Genomic DNA, 13850 nt, shown 5'->3' on the forward strand with positions numbered 1-13850 from the left:
AGCGCCGTTAAATTGATACATACATATATATTTTTTAAATAAATCCCGTTACAAAACCGACAAAAGCAAGTGTTAAACCAAAAAGTACAAAAGTTCACAACAACAAATTTCGCAACGCAATAGCCGCAATTAAATACAAATAAACAACAACAACAACAACAAAAACAAAAACAAAAAACATACGTATCTACATATAAGCAACATATTAACTCAAATTATATATTGTAAAAATATATATACATACTTACAAGTTTATTAAATGCAAATTCAAACAACACAAATTGTTAGTAGTGAAATTTAACGAAAACAAATTTACAAAAATTTTGAAAAGTCTGAAATATAACCAAATAATAATTAATTATTAATTAAAAATATAAATATCTTAGATATACATACATATATGCTATTGTAAAAAACAACAAACAAGTAATTTTTAAAAAAATAAATATTAAAAAAATTACAACAAAAATTACAAAATTTTTTTAAATAAAAATTACAACAAAAATTGCAAAATTTTTTTTAAATAAAAATTACAACAACAAAAATTGCAAATTTTTAAAAATAAAAATTACAACAACAACAATTGCAAATTTTAAAAAATTAAAAATTACAACAACAAAATTTTTAAATAAAAATTTAAAAATTACAACAACAAACGTATAAAAAAATTTTTAAATTTAAAAAACACTTTAAAGCTATCCAAAGCAAGTGCAAAATACAACAAAACAAAAAAATATTGAATTTTCCACTTCAAATCAAGTGAAACGAAAAATAATCAATATTACAACAACAAATACAAATTTTAACTAGCAATTGCAGTTTATACAAAAAACAAAAAAATAATAATAATTAGTAAAAAAGAACCCACAAATATACAAAGCATATAAAGCAATTCAATTAAATTTACAGTTAATCCGAAAGCTACAACAAATTAAACAATAAACCAGAAAAACAACAACAAATATCTTACAAATCTACAAAGTACAAATGCGCGCTTAGATTTTTGCGCACTCAGCATCACTTATACATACATACACTGGCATACTTATATAGAATACGTAGATACGTAGCTACGTAGCTGCATAACGGCGTATGAATTTTCGTATAATCGCACTTTAAATAGTTAAATACAAAAACAAAAATATATAGCAACAAAAAGTAAAAAAAAATAATTTTAAAATATTACAACAACAACAATTTATAAAAAAATAAAACAACAACAAATATCAAGTACACTTCAAATTCAATCACGAACAACTTGTACAAATATAAATAAAATATTTAAAAAAATCAACAACAACAACAAATACATTTACAAAGTAGCAATTAGTCGTATTCACAAACAGCGAGCAGCGTTTAAAAACACTTTAAAACTAATAACAACAACAATTAATAGTTAATAATAAACCCTTACAAGCAAAACAATACATACAAGCAACCCAGCCAGTGAGCAAAAGTTCAAATTGTTTAGTGAAAAAAAAAACAAAAAAAAAAAATTACAAAAACAAATTTAATTAAATAAATAACCAACGCGTAGTTCAAAAAACCGGTTTATAAAAGCTTACAAAAACAAAACAAAAAATAAACAAAAATTTAAAAAATTACGAAATAAAAGGATAAACTACCTCAAATCGAAATTTCAAGTGTACAAAAGCAAGCAAAGTTAAGAATTACAAAAACAACAAAAGCAAACAAATTACAAAAACAAACGAGTTACAAGCATTTTCACAACAACAAAACTTCCCTAAAAAAAAACAAACGGCTAAAGCTACAACAACAAAAAATAATTACAACAACAAAAAAATAATTACAACAACATAAAATAATTACAACCAAAAAATATTAATAACAACAACAACAAAAATTAACTAAACGACCAGCAAAGCGTTTTGCGTAAATTTACAAAAACAAACCAAAAAGCACAAATAACGGTGTACAAAGAAATAAAAAACTTTTTAATAAAAAAAATTAAAGAAAATTAATTTTTCTTAAAAAAAATAACAACAAAAAAGCTACTGCTATAAAAGCTCAGCAAAAGCTTGTTAGCAGCATCGCAACACACTCCTTCCCTCCTTCGACACGTCAGCGGTACGACCGCAGCGCATACGGCTCCCGCCATGCCGAAAGGGGGGCTTAAATGGCGTCTTCAATAATTGCGCAGACCAGCGGCGGCACAGCACAAACGTCAGCAACAGCGTTAGCAACAACAACTGCAGCAGCAGCGGTTAGCAGCAGCCATTTTGGCAGTCATTTGAGTCAACACGGTTTACAACAACACTACGCGCACGCTTATTTGCCAGCAACACATCCACAGTTGCAGCATACATTGCATCAGCAGCAGCAGCAACAGCAACAGCAACAAGTGCAACAGCAACAACAATACTTATATCAACAGCAGCAACAACACCAACAGCAGCAGCAACAGCTTGTTGCCGAACAACAACAACATTGGGATTATTATGCGCGCCAACAGCAGCTACAACACTTGCAAACGAGTCAGCAATTACAGCAACAGCAACAACAACCGCCACTTCCTCAACCTCCACCCGCTCGGTCCACTCCTCAACAGCATGCCAGTGCCACCAGCAGCACCACCACCACCACCACAGCCAACAATAGTCGCAACAACCACAACGGTAATAGCAATAATGAACAACAACAACAACAACAGCAACATCAGCCGCAACAGCACTCGGCTGTAAGTTCACAAACTAACGGTAATACAAATAACGGCGTTAGCAACAGCGCCGCTAATACAAATAGCAATAACAATTATACACGTCCTTGGGAAATGGAGACCAAGGATCATCATAGTCAGAGCAATACATTGAAGGGGGGCGGCGGTATCGGCAGCAACAATAATGGTAACGGCAACAGCCATGGTAATGGCAATTTGGGCGGCAGCAGCGTCGGTTTCGAACCCTTCTCCAAGCTGCCCTCCTTCCAGAGTCAATTTCACGGCTACAACGATCCACTCATGCCCGACGGTATTACGCCGATGCCCACGTCGGTATTGCCGCCATCGATGTCCTCACTGCAAACGGTGGCCATGTCGCCGGCCAGCATATCGGTCAGCTCACCGGGCATGGTGAGTGTTGGTTCGCCGCTAACGCAGCTGAGCAGCTTGCAAGCCAGCATTACACCACCCTCGGCTGTCACAGGGGCGGCTTCGTCGTTCGCACCACTTGCTGCACCACCACCACCGCCACCGAATGCATTTCACCATTTAGGTGCGGTCAATACACATGGCCATCATCGCAGCAGCACCGCTTATGCACCACTTATGCCTACCAATACCGCCACAATGGGGGGCTTTGGTGCGGGCGGCGCACTCGATGATGGACGCCATCACTTGCCTTTGTACCAAACGCTTACACCGACTTACGCTACACCGCCGCCTCCAGGCGCACTCGCACCGCTGTCCGCACAACATTCGCTGAGTGGTCTCGGTGTTGGTTTGGGTGCACTAGGTGGTGGTGGTATCACCAAGAAAGATGTCTCACAAACATTTGATCTCAATAATGGCAACGGCGTTGGCCTAACACTGGGCGCAACGTCTCTCAATACAGCTAATACCAATGTTACACCAATGGGTATGCATACCCCGACCACGCCCTCGTATGTCGATGGTGGTATCGCTATGATGGATACATCTAACGGTGCTACAGCCGGTTATCATACGCCACACTCAACACATACTGGTGGATCGGGTGGTCCGGGTGGTCCGCATACACCGCACACCACACAACCGCATACACCCACCCCAACGACGACTACACAAATTAAGGTGGAGAAAGTGTTGAATTCGCCGATTGCACGGGTGGATGCGCGAAAGAAAGAACGGCGGAAAAATCGAGCGAATTCGCTCGAGTCCAGCGCAGAGTCCGAGGCCAGTGCTATGGATGTAGATCCCAGCAATCCCGGACAAGTGGATGCGGTCTCGAGCACGGCCAATTTCAAAAGTCCACTCAGCGCGCTTGGCATGGGCGATAGTAATGACACCAATGGCGATAAACAGGTAAGCCACGTCTTATATATTAAACCTTTATACCACATGTTATATCATTGTGGAACTCTGTTTGCTAAACGCCTAAATTTAGACTTCTGTCTTTCAGTCGAAAAAGAAACGTAAACGTTGCGGCGAATGCATCGGCTGTCAGCGCAAGGATAATTGCGGTGAATGTGCACCTTGTCGCAATGACAAGAGTCATCAAATCTGCAAGCAGCGTCGTTGTGAGAAACTCACGGAGAAGAAGGTAAGTGACGCATCAAGTGAATTAGAAGTTAAACAATATTTGATTCTGAAATCGCTCAGAGAGTTCGAATGATAGTTAATGCTATGAATATGGATCCACGGATCTACGTAGATTTTGACATTCTTAAACCCTTTCGTTTTGTTTTGTATTAGTTTTATAGTATATTTCATTAAATTATTCTTCGGATTTAAGAATAGTCTTTTAGTACCCGGAGCTGGAGACCCAGTTTATAATGAATTCTCTCGTGTGTATTCTGATCATATCAAATAAAAAAGAGAACATGAGTACTTCCAGAACCTTGCGATGACGCTGAGAATGAGATGAATCCAAAATATTTATTCGACTGGTAGGTCGGTACTTGTGGATACGAAGTATATAGCGAAGTCCAAAGCATATTCTGATATTCTATATACTCATGTACTTCGCTATTTATAAGAGAACGGGGTTTTGACAGTTCGATAAATAGTTCTAGGAAACCAAGAGATGTTGGAATCAGATACTCTTTGGTCTGATTGAGCCGGTGGGTCTAGTATAGTAAATTGCTGGTTAAACCAGTCGAGACCGAAGTTGTTGGGAATTTATTTCTAGGAATTCAAGAGATCTTGAAATCAGATTCTCTCTCGCCTGATTGAGCCGTTAGGTCTCGTAAAGTAAACTGCTGGTTAAACCAGTCGAGACCGAAATAGGTTTGTGTAACCTGATCAGAAATAGAAAAAAGAACATGAGGTCTTCCAGAACACTGCTATATCGCAGAGAATGAGTTGAATACCCATTATATATTTGACAGGTTGGTCGGTATTTGTGGAAACGAAGTATATAACGAAGTCCAAAGCAAATTCTGACATTCTCTATGATCATGTACTTCGTTATTTATAAGGGAACGCTACTATGACAGTTGGATATTTAGTTCTAGAGATTCAAGAGATCTTGGAATCAGTTCGATATATAGTTCGAGGGATTCATAAGATCTTGGAATCAGATTCTCTCTCACCCAATTGAGCCGATTGGTTTTGTCAACTAAGCTGCTGGTTAAACCAGTCGAGACCGAAGTTGTTGGGAGTTTGGGGCTCGCGATTCAAAAGATCATGGAAACAGATTTTCCTTCTTGATTGATCCGTTAGGTCTCTTAAAGTAAATTGTTTAAACTAGGCAAGACCGAAGTAGGTTTTGGGTTGCGGTCAAAGAGATAGTTAGCTAAAGTTAGATCATGGGTTTGATGATTGATTTGATTGAGTTGTATCAATGGTATTCTTCTCTTTTTATAAGAAATTCTGCTTAATATGAGAATTTAATTTACTCAGAAGAGACGATTATCTTACTCCTATGTCGAATTCTACGACTTCAGCATTCGAAGACTTCGGATGACTGCCATATATAGCGACAGACTCTTCAGATATGACTTTTCGGAAGTCAGCGACTCATTTATTTGTTTTAAACTTACTTTTGAACTTTCCTAAACATTTTCTCGATAAAAGATCTTTCTGTTTAACGTCATTTGAGTGTAAATATATATAATCTCTCGGTTCCTGAGCTAGAATTGCGTCATATGACGCTAAAACTTCTGAGAATTAAACAAAGCACTCAATTGCGGAAACGCACACACTCGGAAGATATATTTTTTAGCAAAAACTACAACAACAACTATACTAATAACGTTTAGTGGCGAAATACACTATGGTTACAAAACAAATACACTACCACACAGGCATATAGAGTGTTGCATGAAGCATTTATTGTAGACATCAACTTCAACTACTCAGCTGCAACAAAAACAACAACAGCTACAAACAAAATATTATAATAACAAAAATTATAAATACCAAAAACAACAACAAAAAATAATACTAAGTTAACAACAATGAAGGCAGTAATAATAACAGGAAGGCCGAAATGCCAAAAAGGAATGAATATATGCATATGTGTGTATGTATGTGTGTGTATGTGCTTAATGCCTACAACAATAGCAACAACTGTTCAGCGAAACCAAACGAGCAGATGTTCACAAGTTGCAAACAAACACACACACAAACATATATACTTATACAAATGTATGTATGTATATGTATATAGTAGCAGGCAAAATTCGTTTAATGCAGCAGCAATAACAACAACAAATGGACAAGCCTGAAAATACTTTAGCTACAGCTTACACATATCTACATGCATACATACAGGCGCATTAAGTCGACTTAAAATGTGTGTAGATATGTTTGTCTGTGTCTGTTCATTTTATTTTATATATTTGTGTATGTATCTATGCAGTTTTTGACTTGACGATCGAAGCCATAAAATATAGACAAACATACATACATACATACATGGAAACAAGCTGAAAACTCAGCATAAAGAGAGCCATGAGAGTCATGAGTAGCCTAACAACTGAATGCTATCACTCAAAGAGAGACTAATTCACATTTTTATAAGAATTTCAAAAAAAAATAGTGACAACAACAACAAATAGACAGCATTTAGCGAACTTAGCGCGTACTTATGGACAAGCGATAGACTAACAACTTCCGAACTGACCAAGAAGTAACGGCAGACCTTGTGGGAAAGCACATGTGAGACAACGCTAAGCAAGACAAATATTTCACCATTAATTTCAAGAAAGAAAAACACACACACCTCAATACATATTTATATGTATGAGGCATGCTTTTTGCAACTACTATAGTTGTTGTTGTTGCTTGATACTACAAAATTTGTTGTTCTCATTTTGCAAGCGTGAAAAATTGTGCGCAAAACACAGCTGTCGTCTGATTCATTCATACAATTGTACAAAAGTGGCGTTGCGCATGCGCAAAAACCGGCTGGTTGGCTGGCGAGCCAGAGCTGAACGCCGCCAAGAAACGCAGCTTCGATTAAACACCGGCAGCAATTTGTTGTTGCACACCTTTACGTCCTTTCGCATATACTATAGCGATAGCATTCAACAATTTACACTGTGCTGTCTGTCCATCCGTCTGTCTGTCCGTCCTTCCATCTACACATGTTGCAGCTGCCGCATTTGCTCTAGAAAAAGCGTATTTTAGCTTCGCGTGGCACCACAACCTGCTTTATTATCATTGGCTTTGATTTAAAACTTCGCTTCACTTTTTTTCTTCAAGCGCGTACTCGCTGTTATTCGCTCTTTTCGCCGTCAATTGCGTTTGTGCGCTATCAATGAATATTGACGTAACTTTTAAGCGGGAAGACAACTTGCATTTTAATTTCAATTTTTTCACATTTTCTCCGTTTGCCGTTGCAATCTTCAGCAGACGTTGTTGTTTTTGTTTTTCCTGTTCGCTGTTCGCCGATTTTGTCTTTATTTACGAGCATGCTGTGGTGATCGGTCTTCTTCAGGTTTTATTGATCTCCTCTTTGTATAATTTTTTGTTTCCTCTTTGTTGTTGTTGTTTTTCTTTCGAAATTTGTTTTCTCATTGTTTTTCTACATTGCTTGAACATTATTTTCGGGCAGCTGCAAATATTTTTTGGTAACTGTATTTCGATGCACTGTTATTTTGCTCCAAATTGATCGATAAGCCAGGACAGTGACTTTTGAACTTTTGCGTGTTGTGGCGGAAGATGTTTTCAATTTTACGTTTCTTTGCGGTTATTTATTTCGATTGGAATCGTAAATTCATGCATAAGGAAGAAGAAGTAATGCTCATTTGCTACCTTCTTCTCTTAAATTGACTGATAGGTATTGAAATTGTATCAAAAAACTCGAGTTTATTGATCAACCAACACTTAAAACCAACGGTATCCAGAAATACACGTTTTTTTATATAAAAAAAAATGTTTAACTCGCTTTTCAGAAATTCATAAACTCGAGTTTAATGAAAATTTTTGGTTAAAATTGTCATACACTACTCAAAAATATGGAATATAATATAAAAGTGTTTAACTCGTCTTACACACCCTTATTAAACACGAGTTTATTGATAATTTTTGTTGTTTAATATCATACATTGCTCAAAAATATGGGAAATAATATAAAAAGTCTTTAACTCGCCTTACACACCATTATTAAACACGAGTTTATTGAAAATTTTTAGTGTTTAGCATTAAAAACTATTCAAAAATATAGAATTTTATAGAATTGGAAACTCGAAATCTTAAACTCAAGTTTATGTTTTCAAATACATTTTTACTCAAAGTTGTATCGAGAAAAATTAGTCTTTTTATAGTTGGTTGTTGACAATAAAAACCTACCATCTACGAAAATCGTACAAACTGAACAATGAGTTTTATCAAATCAGTACAACTACAACAACAAAAATAGCAAAAACAAGCCAGTCATCAAGCCCATCAACGTCACTACAGTGGTCAAACACAAGTACCACATAATATGGACATCTGTGTATAATAAATTAATCAAGCGGCGAAACATCAGCGGCAGCGAGAATTGTGTGGAAATCGCATTGCCACAATAATTACACAATCAGCGCTAACTGTTCAATCAGCAGCTGTTGCAATCGCTTACTCAAAAGCGGCTTACAGACAAGTGTTGCTATAGGTATTTTGAGTACAGTCGTTACATTATGTATTATTGAAGATATTTTTTCTCCAGTAAAACTGAAAATTAATGGTCCATATTTAGGTAAATGAACCCAGAAAGAACTAATATACAGAGCTCTTAAAATAAAGTAGAAAAAAGTAGGATTCCTTAACATCTCTATTTAAATAAAATCTGAAGAGTGTTAGGTCGCTATACTGCCTTCAAAAATGTTCTAATTTTAATAGTCAGGGCTCTCAAAGTAAACTAGACATTGTAGTATTCTTTAACGATTCCATTCAAATATGTTTTGAAGAGAGTTAGGTCGCTCAGGAGCCTTCAAAACTATTCTAATTTCAGTCAATCAATATTTTTTAGAAATGCTGAACTTAGAACCCATTAAATAAATCCCTAAGCGTCTACAGTAGCAAAAATATAGCTTTTATCAGTATACCGTGTTGAAGAAAAGACTTTGAAATTATGATAGATGGCGCTACTGTCAAATATCGTCAATTTTGTTGATATTTCGAATATTGCAGCCAATTTAAGAATTTTAATAATAGTCTCCAGCGAAATAAGATACATATAGTATATTTAAAAATATTTATAACTCAAAAACCAATTTTCTGCAGCCGCACATAAAATTTAATATCTTAAGCATCCGCCTTTACTCAATGCTGACACCATGACCGCCATATTTACGCATCGCATATCTAGGAAGCATGCAAACCTTTTGGCAAATTAATTTTTAACACTATTAAAGGCAGAACGCTATTATTTGTGCCCAGTCACTCCGCACGTAGGCATAAATCGACTTAATTATGTTGGCAATTATTTAATTAATTACATACACATGTGTAAATGCATGCAAACTTAATGCAACAAACTGCCACAATGACCGCAACAATGTTTGCAACATGCCATGCCAACAGGAGACAGGTGCGTCAGGATTTTTTAAATTTTAAAAATATTTACTCACACACACATAGTATATATATGGAGTGAAACAAAGCCAGTGTTGGTGTGCGGAAACCGACTTGTGTGTGTGTGTGTGCGCGTAAGGGAGAAGGACGAATACAATGCGCGAAGCGAAACGAAATTTATGTAATTATGTATTAAATGAGCGGCATTGTGTCCAGCCGGTCAATGGTGATGCTGAGACGATGCAGTAAAGTGTGGAAAAAAGAAGAAGAAAACAAATCCGCTGCTTGGTGACAATTCGACATACCTATTCATGCCACGAAAGTAAGAATACCGGCAAGGCAACAAAAACACAAAAAAAAAAACAACCTGAGTGCCTGTTGAGTACGAGCAGATGCAGATGCAGGCACTTGAAGAGCCAAACACATACATACAGACCAGCACAGCAAAGTGGCACTAGGTGAAAATGATTTAAAGCAGCGCTCAAGCCTTCAAACACACGCACACACATACACATATACAAATATATATATATATATATATTTAACTAAGGTGTTTTCTGAAGAGCAGCTGGTGGAATAAGAGCCTGAAAGCAGAATTGAGGATTCAAAGAGGCATGCCACACTATACTCTACTCTACTATAGATATATATATGTATGTATGTGTGTATGTATATATATTTGTATGTGGGTATGTTTGTGTGTAGATACAACATCAAGGAACTGTGAAGCGCGCATCCAACAGCTGGGCCGCAAGCATTCAGCGTTAAACCGGCTGAAATGCGAGTGAAGCGAACTGAAGCGAGTCGAATGTGATATGAAAAAAATCATGCATATATGTATATGTAGGTATTTGAAAAAGTAAAATCCGAAAGGAATACAACAACAACAACAGCAAAAAGCAATGTGGGAAGCATATAAAAAGGAAACGGATCAGTGGCAAAAAAGCGGATAAAAAACGTGCATTGACCTCCTACTTTTGTGTCAGCCAACAACAAGCAGAACAATCGCAGCAGATGAGGACTCAGCTACAACAACAACAATAACAAGAGTAACAGCAGCAAATTTGAAAACATTGCATTCGACATTCATTTCATAGGTGGTGCAAGCAAATTATAAGCGTATATAGAGTAGCGAAGGATATGCGTGGACTGTAGGAAAGTCAAAGGATGTTGAACAGGTGGAGTTGAAAAGTATGAGATTTGGAATGCAGACCTACTTTTTGGAAGATATAAAGTATATAAAATGAAAAATTTTCAAAAAAAAAATTAAGGTTTCAAATACCGTTATTTATGTAAGAATAAAACTAGAGGCTAATAAATGAGTCTAATCTCAGTGTAAGGTGTTGAAAAGAGATCAAGGCTTATTTTTTACTTTATAAATTTCCCTTAATATATATAAAAAAATATTATCATAAATTTCCTACCGGGTCTTTACAACTTTTATTTGTTACACAAACAAACACTTTGCACACACATAAATCTGTTAGCTGTGCTTGCAGTGTTGCATTGCCTGTTGTTGCCGCATATCCTGCCACATATCGACATGTTGTTTGTAAAGGAAATACCAGAGGCTTATATTGTTTTTGTTTTTTTGTTGTGGCTTATATTTGAATTGATTTTAAGGCTCGCACGCATGTTGCTGCATACAATTGTTGCTGTAGCTAAATAAATAGCTTAAACCCGTAAAAGTTTACTACAGCACGTACATATTTCAATATATTTTTTGTTTTTTCAAGAACATAAAAGTGAATTTGAAATGTAATAAATCAAATATTGCAAAATAATTTTGGTAATGCAGTATTGAGTAATTGTGTTTTGGTGTACTTTACGATGGTTTTGTGATTTTTTTATAATTTTTTTTAATGCGAACAGGGTTGCCTAATCAGATTAATTTCATTTTATAAATATAGCAGTTGAAATTGTTTTAGATTAGAATAAAAAATAAAATGAAATAAAAAATAAATTAAATTAAAAGAAAATTCTTGGCTTAGAACAGAAGCTTAAGCATATTTTTTTTTAATAAAAATTTTTATTTCTTAATTTTTTAACCTTTCTTCCTATAATTGTTACCTGAAGAAAACTTAAATATTTGATAAATCAAAAAAAGTTTATGAATTGTACTTTTTTTCAATAATAATCAAAATAATTAAAAAAATATAATATTGATTACACCATGGCAACTCACAATCTCTCTGAAGAAAATAAAGAAAAAACCCATCACCACCATCAATGGCTTATATTTAAATATTCAGACCAACCAATAAGCTCTTTTCCAATATTCACATCAGAGTAGCTTAATGCTTCAACAAACAGTTTCCGTTATCACTTATTATATTCAAGTGGACGTAGTTAGAGAAAAGTGCAAAAAACCAGGGAATGCATTAACTTTGCTTATTTAGACTCACAGTTATCGATTAATTAGAGTTGTTGGTATAAAAATATTTTTTTTTTTTATTATTTTTGTATAATATATTTTATATTTTTTGCATATATGAAGTAGTAATGGTCCTCCTGTGTCAAACAATCAACCATATAAGGGATATCCCGCTTAATTTTGCAAATTTTATTGAACAATTTTTTAGTTGAAAAAAAAACGAGTAAATTTTCGAATATAAAAATTTGATTTTTTATTATTTTATTTATTTATTTTTACTATATTTGATATGAATTATAGTAAAATTTTAATAAAAGTAAATAAAATTTGCTTCAGGAGTATTCCATTATTTAACTAGTCCGCAACTAGTCACCTGCGCATGAGTTCAATACCAGTTCCTAAAAGTACCATTTAGATTTTCTTGCAGTGTTCTTTGTGTAGTCCATATGTATCCAAGTAAAGCACTGCTGCATATATTAATGTATCAGTTACAATGTAAAATCCTTTTCGAGTATTTCAGTGTGATATAGACTCTTCGAACAGTGTTTTATGATGAGATTTTATATTTTTTATAATGAAACAGACGTAAGAAACCATTCAATTCATACAAATATTTTATGATTCCAATTTTTTGAGGTTCTTTCTCGAGGTTAGGTTGAATAGAAGAATTTTTTTTTCGAGGTTAGGATGAATAGAAGTGTATTCCGTTGTGGTTAATTTTATAGGTTAAGTTGACTAGAAGGACATTCAATGTAATAGGTGCTTCAAAAAGATATGTTCTGTAGAGTTGATGTTCCACATTAAGAACTCTCGAATTAATAACCTCAAAATTTCAGTTGTACCAAAAAAGAATAATCATTCCAGTAATAATTTATTATATTTTACGTAGAAAAACACTGTTCTGTCCGAAATAAGTGTTACTTCAACACAGTCGCTTCGAAAAGTCTACAGATATTATAGAAAGCCAAATCCACTAACAAATTAGAACACTGAGTTATTCTTTAATGGTGTATTTGTCATTTTTTGAAGTAAGAAAACAAGAAACAAGTAAGAAACAAAAAACAATAAATAAATAATTGCTACCTGATTTTAAAAATACCGTTGATTAAGTATTTTCTGTAGAAATTTATACATCATCCATATACCAATCGAATGCTTCAAAACTCACTTCAAAAACAACAAAAAATCAAAATCTCCCTCTCCTGTCACACTGTAACCGACGTGTTGTGGCATCGAGCAAATGTAAATTATCCTGATTCCTTTTGCGCTTGCAATATATTCCGAGCTATGCAGCAGATATCCCAGCGCGTTCCAGTGCGCATTGATTCACAAGCTGAAGCTAAAGCTGTGACTGCATGGTTGTTTTTGTGATATACAATCACATCTGAAAATCTCTAAATGTATGAGTGTGTCTGTTAAAGCCGCTCGTACGTGTTTTCATAATGGCATATCGGATTTTTCGCACTAGCTTCGCGTTCAGTCGATAATACCGGCATATACTGGTACTGGTACTTAGAGATACCTATTCAAATCGCTATGCAAGCGTGTAACTGTATAATATGGTATTTTTATGCGTATGTATGTACGAGGATATGCTTTCGATACACATCACACGTGCATTCGCCGCTTCCAAGTACTAGAATACCGAACAAACCACTTGTACTCGACGATGGATAGGATGGAAACAAAATGAAAGTCTACAACAACAACAACAACGAGGATAACAGTGGTGCACATAACAAATGTGAAATACAATATTGCCAACAATAACAACAAGTGCAGCGCTAAAAGTACTATGCAGCTACGAACAAGCATATA

The 13850-nt window shown here is 35.1% G+C and overlaps 1 protein-coding gene across 3 annotated transcripts in view; it reads left to right on the top strand.

Moving 5' to 3' along the window:
- Positions 1-1094: 1094 nt before the first annotated feature.
- Positions 1095-13850, top strand: part of LOC105220904 (methylcytosine dioxygenase TET) — a 249776-nt gene continuing 237020 nt past the window's right edge. For 2 of the 3 annotated variants that reach the window (XM_029046015.2, XM_029046018.2), the window contains exons 1-2: positions 1098-4018; positions 4101-4256. In XM_029046015.2, the coding sequence (XP_028901848.2) occupies positions 2138-4018; positions 4101-4256 (2037 nt within the window). In that variant the 5' untranslated portion in view covers positions 1098-2137. Of the gene's footprint in view, positions 4019-4100; positions 4257-13850 lie in introns of all 3 variants that reach the window. The other variant, XM_054228393.1, reaches the window with a different exon arrangement.

Source organism: Zeugodacus cucurbitae, chromosome 4, assembly GCF_028554725.1.
Source record: "Zeugodacus cucurbitae isolate PBARC_wt_2022May chromosome 4, idZeuCucr1.2, whole genome shotgun sequence".
NCBI classification, from domain to species: Eukaryota; Metazoa; Arthropoda; class Insecta; order Diptera; family Tephritidae; genus Zeugodacus; species Zeugodacus cucurbitae.